The sequence below is a fragment of the Mixophyes fleayi genome, chromosome 12 (assembly GCF_038048845.1).
Source record: "Mixophyes fleayi isolate aMixFle1 chromosome 12, aMixFle1.hap1, whole genome shotgun sequence".
NCBI classification, from domain to species: domain Eukaryota; kingdom Metazoa; phylum Chordata; class Amphibia; order Anura; family Limnodynastidae; genus Mixophyes; species Mixophyes fleayi.
The window spans coordinates 74092070-74105296 of record NC_134413.1 but is presented as its reverse complement, the minus strand read 5'-3'; the positions used below and the strand labels follow the sequence as shown (position 1 = coordinate 74105296).

Genomic DNA, 13227 nt, shown 5'->3' with positions numbered 1-13227 from the left:
TGTATTTGTGCCATAATCACATCTTCTCTATCTTAATCATGTGTGTAATCCTTTTATTCAAAATGAAAGCTTTGGGAGTATGTTGGCTAAAGCTGGGTACACACTGAAGAATTTTCCAACCGATGTGTTATCTCAAACGATTGTACCTACGACTGAAGGTCCGATCAGTCTGACGATTCATGCACACGGACACGATTTACCTTCATATCTGTGCTCTTCATCTGGTCCTTCATCTGGTCCTCTAGTCTTCAGAGAATGATAGCACAATATCCATTCATTCATTCTTGTCACATTGTCACACTGAATAAAACCACTTTGTTATTTCTATACACATGTCCTAACGAATTTCGTTAGCATCTATGACTCTGAAAGGAAACATTCTGTCTCAGAACGAACAAATGAATTATTCCTTCTACAGCACTCTCTACATTTATTCACTGGGACATTCATCGCTAACATCGGCTGAAAAGAGCATGACTCTGTAAACTCTATGGAGGTCGTGAGCATGAGTGCATACACACTACATGATCGGTCAGCGATTGGTCGGAAAATATTAAACAGTACGACCAACCAAATTAAACGATGAACGGCACTTTGGGACCACTTTAGATCATCGTGTCACTATATACACTCACACGATACAAATGGTAGGATGTCGGCTGATTTGTCCAATTATTTGACGAAAATCCTGTAGTGTGTACCTAGCCTTAGTAAGAGAGGACAAGGGCTGACATTATTGTTGGCAGGTGGACAGACCAAAAGAACCAAACATGGTAGAGAGTGGGCAAAGGTTAGAAAGACACAACCCCATAACTTTGCTTACAACCTGTGCAGAGAAATAACACACAACTATGAGTTGCATGTGCATTCCTAGATACTATGCACAATTAAACGATTTTTGTAAGCTTGGGTGTCTTTAAGGAATTGCTGAAATGTGCTTTTTATGCCAAAATCTCTTGGAAAATATGACAAGCGCAGAGGTTAAAGGTCAGCAGCTGCAGTCTATCCTTTTGGCTTGGAGTTTGGTTCTGTGCTTTGCGGCTAATATAAGCTTAGCAGAGCATTATTAGTCACAGCAGTGGAGTGTCCATAAGTCATACAGAGGTACAGAGTGACATAATAGTTCATATAAACAGTGCCACCAATAAACAAGTAAATATACAAACATCCTTTCCCAAAACTGTGAATGTGAGATGTAATATCTTTTGAATGAGAGATCCCCAAGTAATTTAAAATGCTTTACTAAATTAATATTTTAGGAAATGTTCGACTGTCTATTAAAACCTTCCCTTGACGGGCATTGCCAAGCTTATTTCCATTCTGAGTTGTGCCAGCATGCTGGGCTAATGTTGCATGCACTGATGAGCCTCTTTGTAGCCCGATGTTTACTCTGTATCTTACAATGTCTCTGTAGTTGTAGAGAGGAGTGTCCAATTGGAAAGTACGGCAGGGATTGTACAGAAACCTGCGAGTGTGTGAATGGGGTGCGCTGTTACCATATCAACGGAGCTTGCCTGTGCGAAGCCGGATTTTTTGGGGCCAACTGCGAGGAGAGAATGTGTGAATCCGGCATGTACGGAGTACACTGCAACCTGCGCTGTCAGTGTGGCCTCCAGCACACCAAGAGGTAAGTTTTTTCAAACCACTATTTATTTACATTTATTCTTTTTTCTCAATGTGATATTGTGCTCCCTCTCCAACTTGTTCTTGTCAGTGTCCTCGGCTCGTGCTGCCCACCACTAATTACACCTCTGATGACAATGTTCCTCATGCAGTTGTATCTGTTTACAGCTAAAACTAGCTGTTAACAGATTTTAGCTAGAATTTAGTTACCGGGACTCACTGCGTCTAGCTATTTGCTTTGCAAACATTCTCATGCTCAGATTGGCTGCAGATTGATCTATCTCTGAGAATGTTATAATGTTCTGAGTACCTACAAGTTTGTACAACTCAATAAATGTTCTATCGTTCTGAGTGTTTATACTTTTATCTAGCTCTGTGGATATTCTAATGCTTTGATTGGCCACAGGCTGGTTTAGTCCTATGGACATTCTAATGATTAGAGTGGCTAGAGGTTGGTTTAGTACTATGGACATCCTAATGGCTACAGGTTGGTTTAGTACTATAGACATTCTAATGGTTAGAGTGGATACAGGTTGGTTTAGTACTATAGACATTCTAATGGTTAGAGTGGATACAGGTTGGTTTAGTAGTATGGACATTCTACTGATTAGAGTGGCTACAGGTTGCTGTAGCCTTGTGAATGTTGTAATGTTCTGATTTGCTACAGGTTGGTCTAGAGCTGTTGGTGCTCTAATGCTCTGATTGGGTAAAGTTTGCTATAGCTCCGATGATTGGCTACAGGTTGATATAGCTTTGTGATTGTGTCTAATGCTTTCAGTCACTACAGTCCTGTGAACATTCTAATGCACTGATTGGCTACACGTACGTTTAGCCATGCAATTTGAGTTTTTCAGCAGAATGGGCCGTTTGGAAGGGTACAGTCTGGTGATAAATCTTCCAATGCCTATCTTCAGAATGCCATCCAGCACTGTATTGCTAAATCTGTATTGCGCAAAATTCATAGTCTCTGAATAGACCTAGGAAGACGTCCGTCAATGCAATCTGCTGTATGGTGTAATTCAGATAGGACTTGTAACACCTCTAGCCAAATTCTACCATTCAACCGAGCACAATTTTATGGTCAAAGGCGGAGTGAATATTTTGTGGAACAATTTTGAAATTTCAAGTGCTCCGGCTATGAGTTGTTGCAGCTCTGTCAAAGTAATACTCTGATTGGCTGCAGTATGGGCTAGCCCTGGGAACAGTCAAGGAAGCATTGCTGTTGAGGGAAGTGTAGCGGCTTTGAGGCCACTCACCCCCGCGCCCTGTAGCCATTGCACAGAGCATGCACTGTTGCTATAAGATTGGCAAAACCACTGAGAACATTCTGCTGTTTTGATTGGCTTCAGGTTGGCCAGGTCTAGCCCTGTTCTAATATAGTGGTTATATGTTCATTCCAGTCCAGTAGCTTGTATACAATCATATATATCAATAAAACATGCACATGTTATTCTACAGAGACAGTGGCCCTTATATAGGGACATCTCTAAAAAGAAGGATCAACTAAATATTCCAATGTAACAGCGCCCCACTGTGGTGAAATTGCTACATAAAATAGTAAAGTTTGCTTGTCTTATTACAGTACGAGCAATGTATATGTTAGATGTGAAAATATCAGTGTAATATGAATTACTATATCATTATTCAGTTATTTTCACTAGGTTGCACCGATGTTTGAACTCTACAAAATACCCACTCTGAGAGCGTCTTGTATTATGTCCAAAGCACTTTATTTCTCTGTTCCATTTCCACCAAGTGGCTGCATCATTATCCCACCACGGAGATACCAAGCAGATTGTGGTATTGCAAAGTAAATAGAGTTTTATGGTGAATTAAAAAGTAAATGCTGAAAGTTATATTGTTTTATATGTCATGTGTAATGTGAGTTCTCAAATACGAGTGTGCTGCTTGGGGGTATATTTACTAAACGGCGGGTTTGAAAAAGTGGAGATGTTGCCTATAGCAACCAATCATATTCAAGCTATCATTTATTTAGTGCATTCTACAAAATGAAAGCTAGAATCTGATTGGTTGCTATAGGCAACATCTCCACTTCTTCAAACCTGCAGTTTAGTAAGTCTAGCCCTTGGTCTTTTATCACGCAGCCTCTAATGATAAATGCTGCTTGCTGTAAAAGTACACACTTTGCTTACACACAGCGGATCTGATTTGCAACGCGAAAAATCGTCAGAGGAGCCATACAAAATTCTCTTGGGTGACCTCACGCGTTTCAATTTGCTTTGGTGCAACTAGATTTAAGCCAACTGCATGGATTAGCGGCATTTGTGGAGTAGAAATTTGCAAAGGTGGAGGAACTACACTGGCAGGTGCTTTTGCCTCGGGGCACCTCTCAGACGGAGTGGAAAACACTGAAAAAAATACTCAAAAATGCCAAACGCAATGGAGACACTGCTGATGTCCCATCACTCTCAGGATTAATTTCAGACATAAGTGAGGCTAAACTAAGTAGTATTTTAGGTAAAATACTGAAAAGTCTTAGATAATACAATAAGAAGTGCTGATTTTTATTTCTTGTTGTAAAGTTTACACTTGTGCACAGTGCACCTCTAGTGCACGGCTAGTTTGTGCACTGGGGTCATGAGTTCGATTCCCGACCATGGTCTTATCTGTGTGGAGTTTGTATGTTCTCCCCGTGTTTCTGTGGGTTTCCTCTGGGTGCTCGGGTTTCCTCCCACACTCCAAAAACATACTGGTAGGTAAATTGGCTGCTATCAAATTGACCCTAGTCTCTCTCTCTGTGTATGTTAGGGGAGTTAGGCTCTAAGCTCCAATGGTCCAGGGACTGATGTGAGTGCTGTGGAATTAGTGGCGCTATATATATATAGCTGGTAATGATGATTTTGGCGTCTCCAAAGACCTGGAAAGTAAATGCATCTTGACCTATATCATACCTGCCTATTCTCCTGGAATTTCGGGGAGGTTCATGAATTTCGGGGAGTCCTCCTGGACGAGTAGACATCCTGCCAGCTGTTGGTGGAGGTGGGGCCTAATGGCGCTATTGGCATCACCAATCACCCCTCCCCCGCCGTGCAATGCCGTGAATGTCAGGGGGTGGGGCGATGGTATCACCACGCCCCCTACTGCACTGGTCACCTGACCAGGAGGGGAGGTGATAGAAGTAAGTAAGTATGATCTATATAGGTGTAGTAGTTCTGGGAGCAACCATTTGTGGGGTGTTCTAATATTCATTAGAATGTTGGCAATCCTTTGACTTAGAACTGTCTGCCTCCGGTCTGTGTGTATGTGAGGTCCACTTATACTCTCACAGCCACATAACAATGCTCAGGTCACACTATAAAGCGGTCAGAGAATATTATTAACCCTGCGTGTTCCTGTGTTTGCAGCTGCCATCCGATGACCGGAGAGTGCACCTGTATGACGGGCTGGGCAGGCCTGTTTTGTAACGAGACGTGCCCCCACGGATACTTTGGAACCAACTGTCAGGAGCCATGTCTGTGCCTCAATGGGGGGTCCTGCGACAGCGAGACCGGTCAATGTCGCTGTACCCCAGGATTTTCAGTAAGCCTTCCCTACAGCACTGTAAACACTGCTATCTAATGTAATGTACTTTACAGTGTTTCGTTTTAAATTTTCTATGCTTTTACGTGCCCTCCTTCTACTTTCACTAAATAAATAGCTATTCTACATCTAGCTTTCTCCCGAGCTCTTCAGCCATGTCTTTATATCATGAGACATATTTCATTGCCCTCTAGATACAGTTGTGTCAAGTACATAGTGGCAATGAAAATAACCTCTGCCTGATTATATAAATACATGGCTGAAAAGCTTGTCCACTAAATCACTTTGTAATTCCAATAAGCATTATGAGTGAGGATTGTTTCTTCTACTTAGAATTGAAAATAACATGTGAAGTTACTCAGTGATGAAGTCCATATACGGTGTGAAGCAGGGCCGGACTGGGACTAAAAATCAGCCCTGGCATTTATATCGCACAGGCCCACCTGTGTTCATGAGCAGGGAAAAAAACGTGCGCTGCAGCGCAGTGGCTGCGCCGCCAAGGGCGTGGCCACATTATGTTGGGGGCGTGGTCAAAATGGTGTGTTGATACATACATTATAATAAAACAATACATATATCAGGCCCTCCCCATTCACATCACACCACCCCTTCAGACACATTATGACACCCCCAGTCCACTGTACCTATCTATGCTTCTGATCTGTCAGGGTGGGAACTTTCTCTTAGTCTCACGAGATTAATAAATCTCATGAGACTTAGAGCTCCTCGGCTTGCTCTGCAGGCTGTGTCCTGTCCGGGACTGGGAGCACAGATCCCTCCTGCTGACCAGAACTGGATTAAGGCTCGGGGGCCAGGACACTTAAGTCAGGGGGGCTCCTATGATGCAATATGGTTATTATACACATTTTCGACAAATACACAGGTAATACTGTGAGCACTACTGTTAGGTGCACGCAGTTCTACCTTCACAAGCAGTACAGTGTGAAGCAGGACATATCTCCCAACTGTTCTTGTAGTCAGACCAAATCCTGACTAAGCGGGACAGTCACCCACCAAATTCAGGACAGTTGGCAGACTGCCCTGGTCTCTCCTACCTGTCTTGTCATTGTCACCACTTGTGGCTGCTGGTGTCTTTAGATCCGTTGCTGCTTGTCTGGATCCTGGAATGTTGGATGCCCTATTTGGAAAAAAAATGAGTACATTAAATTTAGAAAACTTCAACCAGCACCGCTGTTAAATTAATATAGCACCCACATTTGAAAATTAGGCCTCCCTCCAGCCTCAACATTAAAATACTAGTACTTACATTTGATAAATTCATCTATTTCCCTCCAACTAACCCTGACATTAAATTAATAATATTCCCATTTAATAAATAAACCTATTTCCCTCCCTCCAAACGACCCAAGCTAGAAATTGACATTCAATTAACAGCGCCCAAACCACGCCAGCATTAAATTAAAAATCCAATCAATTTAAAATCAACTCCAATTCATCTTAAATTGATAGGCCCCACTATTAAATTAAATTGCCCCACCATCACCCCACAAATAAAATAGCACCCAATAATTAGCCCCCCACCTGCAATTCACCATTAGATTAATAGCCTACCTCTCACATTATATTAAGACCCCCCCTGACACTCACACATTATAGTCATACACCGGCCCTCACACACACATTATAGTCATACACCGGCCCCCACACACACATTATAGTCATACACCGGCCCCCACACACACATTATAGTCATACACCGGCCCCCACACACACATTATAGTCATACACCGGCCCCCACACACACATTATAGTCATACACCGACCCCACACACACATTATAGTCATACACCGGCCCCCACACACACATTATAGTCATACACCGGCCCCCACACACACATTGTAGTCATACACTGGCCCCCACACACACATTATAGTCATACACCGGCCCCCACACACACATTATAGTCATACACTGGCCCCCACACACACATTATAGTCATACACCGGCCCCCACACACACATTATAGTCATACACCGGCCCCCACACACACATTGTAGTCATACACTGGCCCCCACACACACATTATAGTCATACACTGGCCCCCACACACACATTATAGTCATACACTGGCCCCCACACACACATTATAGTCATACACCGGCTCCCACACACACATTATAGTCATACACCGGCTCCCACACACACATTATAGTCGCACCGGCCCCCCCCCCCACACACACACACATACTATAGTTCATACTTACCAACTTTCTGTTGGTGAAATCCGGGAGCCTGCAGAGGAGGTGGGCGTAACAGGGGGGCGGGGCTCCAAGTGGCGTCATTTTGGACCTGCCCCCATGACGTGATGACGCAAAATGCGTCATTTGACAGCGGGGGGCGGGGCCAAACGCCGCGATTCACCGGGAATCGCGGCGTTTGGGACTTAATTCTGCCCACTTCACTAGGAAGTGGGCAGAATTATCCAGATGCGGGGGATTGCCACACTCGCCCGGGAGCCCGGGAGACTCTCGCAAAATGCGGGAGTCTCCCGGATATTTCGGGAGAGATGGCAAGTCTGCTATAGTTACACTGTCACACACAAAACATACCCTGTCACAAACAAAACATACTATAGTTACACTATCACACATAAAACATACTTTAGATGCACTGTCCCACATTAAACACTCTTTAGATGCACTGTCCCACATTAAACACTCTTTAGATGCACTGTCACACATAAAACACTCTTTAGATGCACTGTCACACATAAAACACTCTTTAGATGCACTGTCACACATAAAACACTCTTTAGATGCACTGTCACACATAAAACACTCTTTAGATGCACTGTCACACATAAAACACTCTTTAGATGCACTGTCCCACATTAAACACTCTTTAGATGCACTGTCACACATAAAACACTCTTTAGATGCACTGTCACACATAAAACACTCTTTAGATGCACTGTCCCACATTAAACACTCTTTAGATGCACTGTCACACATAAAACACTCTTTAGATGCACTGTCACACATAAAACACTCTTTAGATGCACTGTCACACATAAAACACTCTTTAGATGCACTGTCACACATAAAACACTCTTTAGATGCACTGTCACACATAAAACACTCTTTAGATGCACTGTCACACATAAAACACTCTTTAGATGCACTGTCACACAAACTACCCTCCCTCACCTTGTTTGCTCTGCTCCGCGGCGCGCTCTGTAGTCTCCTTTAACACATGGGACGGCACCGATCACATGGTGCGCGTCCCATGTGATACTGATCGCCGAGAGCTTCATAGGGGAGGAGGGGAGGAGGGGAGGCGGGGAGGAGGGGAGGCGCAGCAACAAGGAAGTTAGTGTAGGGCCGGCCCCATTGCTCAGCGCACAGGCTGTCATGCTGGAATTCGGCATGACAGTCTGTGTGCTGAGCAGTGGGGTCGGCCAGCTAGTAACCGGCCCATCTGGTCATCGGCCCTTCTGGCATTTGCCAGAACTGCCAGATGGCCAGTCCGGCCCTGGTGTGAAGCGTCTCACACGGGCACTACGGAATCTGCTGGCGCTATATAAATAAATGATGATGATGCTGATGTAGTGTCCTGCCTCCCAATATGGTGTTATCATCATCGTTTATTTGTAGGGCACCAGAAAAATCTCTTCAGCCTTGGGCAGTGGGTATAGCAAACATAAAATAAATCCTATATAAAACAGAACATGCACATAGGAGTTGGACGAAGAGGGTAGAGAGGGTCCTGCTTCTTACGATGCAGAGTGAGGTGTCTTACACTGTGACATGTTCTCCTTCCAGGGAAGTCACTGCTCCGTCTACTGTCCGGAGGAAACCTACGGAGACAGATGTTCTCTGAAATGCAAGTGTAAAAATCACCTGGCGTGTTCCCCCATTGATGGTACCTGTGTGTGTAAGGAAGGTAAGTACCAAGAAACAGAAGTGTATTCACTAAGCAATGTATAGGAGACAAGCTACAAGAGATACTGTAGATTTATCAAACTTTCTGAAAAAGAAGCGTTGGTGTTGCCCATAGCAACCAATCAGATTCCAGCTATCGTGTTCTAGAATGCACTAGATAAGTGGCAGCTAGAATCTGAATGGTTGCTATGGGCAACACCAAGACTTTTCCTTTTTAGAAGTGTTGATTATTCTACCCAATATGTGTAAAGAGAGTACAGAGAATGAGACACTTTGGGCTAGATTTACTAAACTGCGGGTTTGAAAAAGTGGAGATGTTGCCTATAGCAACCAATCATGTTCTAGTTATCATTTATTTAGTATATTCTACAAAATGACAGCTAGAATATGATTGGTTGCTATAGGCAACATCCCCACTTTCTCAAAGGCGCAGTTTAGTAAATATACCCCTTGGACTGGCCATTGAGGTTACCGGGTAATTGACCATATTAGTTATGCTTAACAAGGAAAACAATAGGTGGCTTTGTTTTCTAGAGATGTGTCATATTTTATACTGTTGATCAGTTTGCATTTACAATACAAGAGTTTAAGTGGATTTACATGTATTTAAAAAAAATCTAAACCTTTTGGGCCTGATTAATTAAGTCACGCAGAGTGAATGTGTTTTTTTTTAAGAATGTAATCCGGGTATACGCGAGGTGTATTCAACTGCAAGTGGATCTGAAGAAATATCTCTTGTTGAATACAGGTCTAGGTGCGCTCTGCTCTGACAGACATAACACACTGCAGGATACGTCCAATAGATATGTAGAATATAAAGTTCCAGGTGAATGCACTGAAAAAAAATTCAATTAACATCACCTGTTAATAATATATAGTCATTAATGGAAAAACATTTTAAAAAAAGTTTTTTTTCCATTTAATACACTTATAAGAAAGTTATTAATGTCTACTGCACATAAATTCTATTTGTACAGTTGCTCCTGGTTGTAAACACATGTTCTAGCATGCAAACACATGTTCTAGCATGCAAACACAGCCGTCATCACTATCACTCAGCACTTACCGTATTTCCCCATGTATAAGACGCACCTATATAAATCATGTGAAAAAATTGAGGATAAACATTATCCTCAATTTTTTCACAGAGTAATTGTGCAGCTTATACAGAGGAGAGACAACGCTATAGTAAATTCTGCCTTACCCTGTCAGATGCTTCCTCTGTCCGGTAAAGTCTTCTTTCTTCTGTCCATTCTGATCCTGATGCTGAAAGCCGCTTAAGGTCCTCTCCGCGATGACCTTTCAGGACCTTGTCAAGGTACTGAAAGGATCCTATCAGGACCTTGTCGCGTCGCGAAGAGGACCTTAAACGGCTGTCCAGCATCAGGATCAGACGGACAGAAGAAAGAAGACTTTACCGAACAGAGGAATCATCTGTCAAGGTAAGTGCTACTACCCCTGTATAAGACGCACCCAGTTTTTAGACCCAAAATTTGGGGTAAAAGGTGCGTCTTATACATGGGGAAATACGGTACATCTGACCTGTAGTTGGTGCTAGTGATACGGCAGAAATACACATAACTTAGAGATGCCCAAAGCTTGACTCCAGCTTGAGCGCCCTGACTGTACACTGACTATGTGCACACGCCCAGTCCCTCCCCGTTCCGCCCATGAAATCGTAGGCTGTCGTATAAGTGTATTTTGCGCTCAAAGATGATTTGCATGTTCTTCCATTCACTGGCGTATGGACCGGTACTGGGTGATTTACACAATATACGGCACATATCGCCATTTACGTTCCTTAAGAATCAGACCCTTTATGTTGTATTATGTTTGTAGATTTGTTTACTGTTATACTAAAACCTTTTTTATATTATTTGAATGTCATCTTTGTAAAGAATAAAATTATTTCATTTTGACTGTTTTTAAGCCACATCCACCAATATCACTATGGAATAAAATATTTGTGAAGCTGAATCAAATGAAGATCACAAACATTTTTGTCCCATTCCCTGATTAACCCTGTCCAACCCGGGATACATATATAACACACTGAGAAGATGCTGCATATCTCTACCTGTAAATTGTGAGACGTCTATGACTATCTTGTATTAAATATTCACTTTAACCCAGGCTGGCAGAAAGGAGACTGCTCGGTGCCGTGCCCTAACGGAAGCTGGGGCTTCAACTGCAACAGGACATGTGAATGTGCCAATGGGGCTTCCTGCAACCGCGTCACCGGACAATGCTCCTGCACGTCTGGCTGGTTCGGGGAGAAGTGCGAGCTGCCGTGTAAGGTACGTAGCAGACTGGCCCTTGGTGATGCACATTCCAATTGGTCACTCATTCTGCCACTATATTGACACACCTACACCACCTAATCTGTATATTTACCAACATTTAAATCCAGAAGCCCGAGACAGTTTACAGTGCGTCTCTCAACAATGGATGATCACTAACATGTCAAACATGCAAATGTACACTGTCTGCAAAGCATCACTATGCTCTCAAATCCATCCCACTTCTGACACCATCAGGGAGAATTCTTTGTGTGTAGTAAGAGAATACAAGCATATATGATACATGTAATATACGTGCTGCTTATAATTGCACCAAGCACACAGACTTTGGGAAGTAGTACTGTGCAATTGTCCATACATGCAAAATAAGAGCAAATGCTAAGAATTACACACAGGATTCAGAACTTGTGACCTTGTGTCATTATCACAATATACGGCATCATTGGATACTGAGAAAGAATAGATACTGAGAACTAAATACAGAACGGAAGTGGTCCTCTGCAGTTGTACATAGATGGAAAATTAAATACTGGATTTTAGAAGCCATTACTAACCCTAATAACATGTTATTCTGCATATAGTACAAGGGCCTTGTCCAGTAATGTTTGAGTTAAAGAGACCTTTTCTTAACCTAGTGCTGCCCAGCTTCTTCAACTAACTACGTGGGGATCCTATTAAAAGATGATATTGTACAATAGATTTTATCTGACTTACTTTTTAGATCACATCAGGCAGTTACATACATCAGTCAGTTATACAGTGTGGGCATCACGGTGGCTTAGTGGTTAGCACTTCTGCCTCACAGCACTGGGGTCATGAGTTCGATTCACGACCATGGTCTTATCTGTGTGGCGTTTGTATGTTCTCCCCGTGTTTGCGCGGGTTTCCTCCGGGTGCTCTGGTTTCCTCCCACACTCCAAAAACATACTGGTAGGTTAATTGGCTGCTATTAAATTCCCTTAGTCTCTCTTGGTCAGTGTGTGTATGTTAGGGAATTTAGACTGTAAGCTCCAATGGGGCAGGGACTGATGTGAGTGAGTTCTCTGTACAGTGATGCGGAATTAGTGGCGCTATATAAATAAATAGATGATGATGTAGAGAAGCACAAGAGCACATTCACATTTTGTATAATGGTTATTTTGGCATGAATGCCTGGCAACATTGACAAGCCAGAGACACGTTTTTTGGAGTAAGTAAAGGAAGAAAGGACGCCGGTATTTGGGTCTTATTAGTATTTACTTCCACAGTGTAGTTATTAAGTTGTGGAGTTGTGTCTATGAATCAGTTAGTAAAACCAATCCATTGTCTCCACTTATCTACACAGACTGGAAGCTTTGGTCCTGGATGCGGAAAGCAATGTGAATGCAAAAACTCAGAGGGCTGTGACCCCGTCTCTGGGACGTGCAAATGCTTCTCTGGATGGACAGGTCAGTGGACAAGATAAAGTATTTCTTTTCTGACCAAACTCTGGATCTATACCTATTGGTACGACATCCCTTACTGGCTGGTTTTATACCACCTGCGCTCTATTCATCAAAGGATGACGATCGAGGAAGCAGATAAACAATAGATCTATTGCAGCAATCAAAAATATAGTTTGGGAACTAATTATAACAATTACACCTTTCTCTCCAGTAATAGCTATTGATGCTGCCTCACCGCAGTGCCAAAAGTTTTCCAAATGCTTGTCTTAAACATTTCAGCATCTTGGACAGTGGGCGGTTTAGGCCATTCAACCTTCCTTTGTAACTAATATCTCGGTCTGTTTGGCATCTTGATATTTACGGTTGGTATCTGATGTCACTAAAGATGAGGATTGGGGAAATGACCCGCAGGGACACAATGCAAAGGCAAATATTAA

General features: G+C 42.8%; 1 protein-coding gene across 2 annotated transcripts in view; it reads left to right on the top strand.

The window, feature by feature from the left end:
* The window catches only part of PEAR1 (platelet endothelial aggregation receptor 1), a 91339-nt gene that overhangs the window by 67422 nt on the left and 10690 nt on the right, over window positions 1-13227 (top strand). For both annotated transcript variants that reach the window (XM_075192657.1, XM_075192656.1), the window contains exons 9-13: window positions 1415-1627; window positions 4989-5163; window positions 8947-9067; window positions 11200-11363; window positions 12691-12793. In XM_075192657.1, coding sequence (XP_075048758.1) covers window positions 1415-1627; window positions 4989-5163; window positions 8947-9067; window positions 11200-11363; window positions 12691-12793 — 776 coding nt within the window. The remainder of the gene's footprint in view (window positions 1-1414; window positions 1628-4988; window positions 5164-8946; window positions 9068-11199; window positions 11364-12690; window positions 12794-13227) is intronic.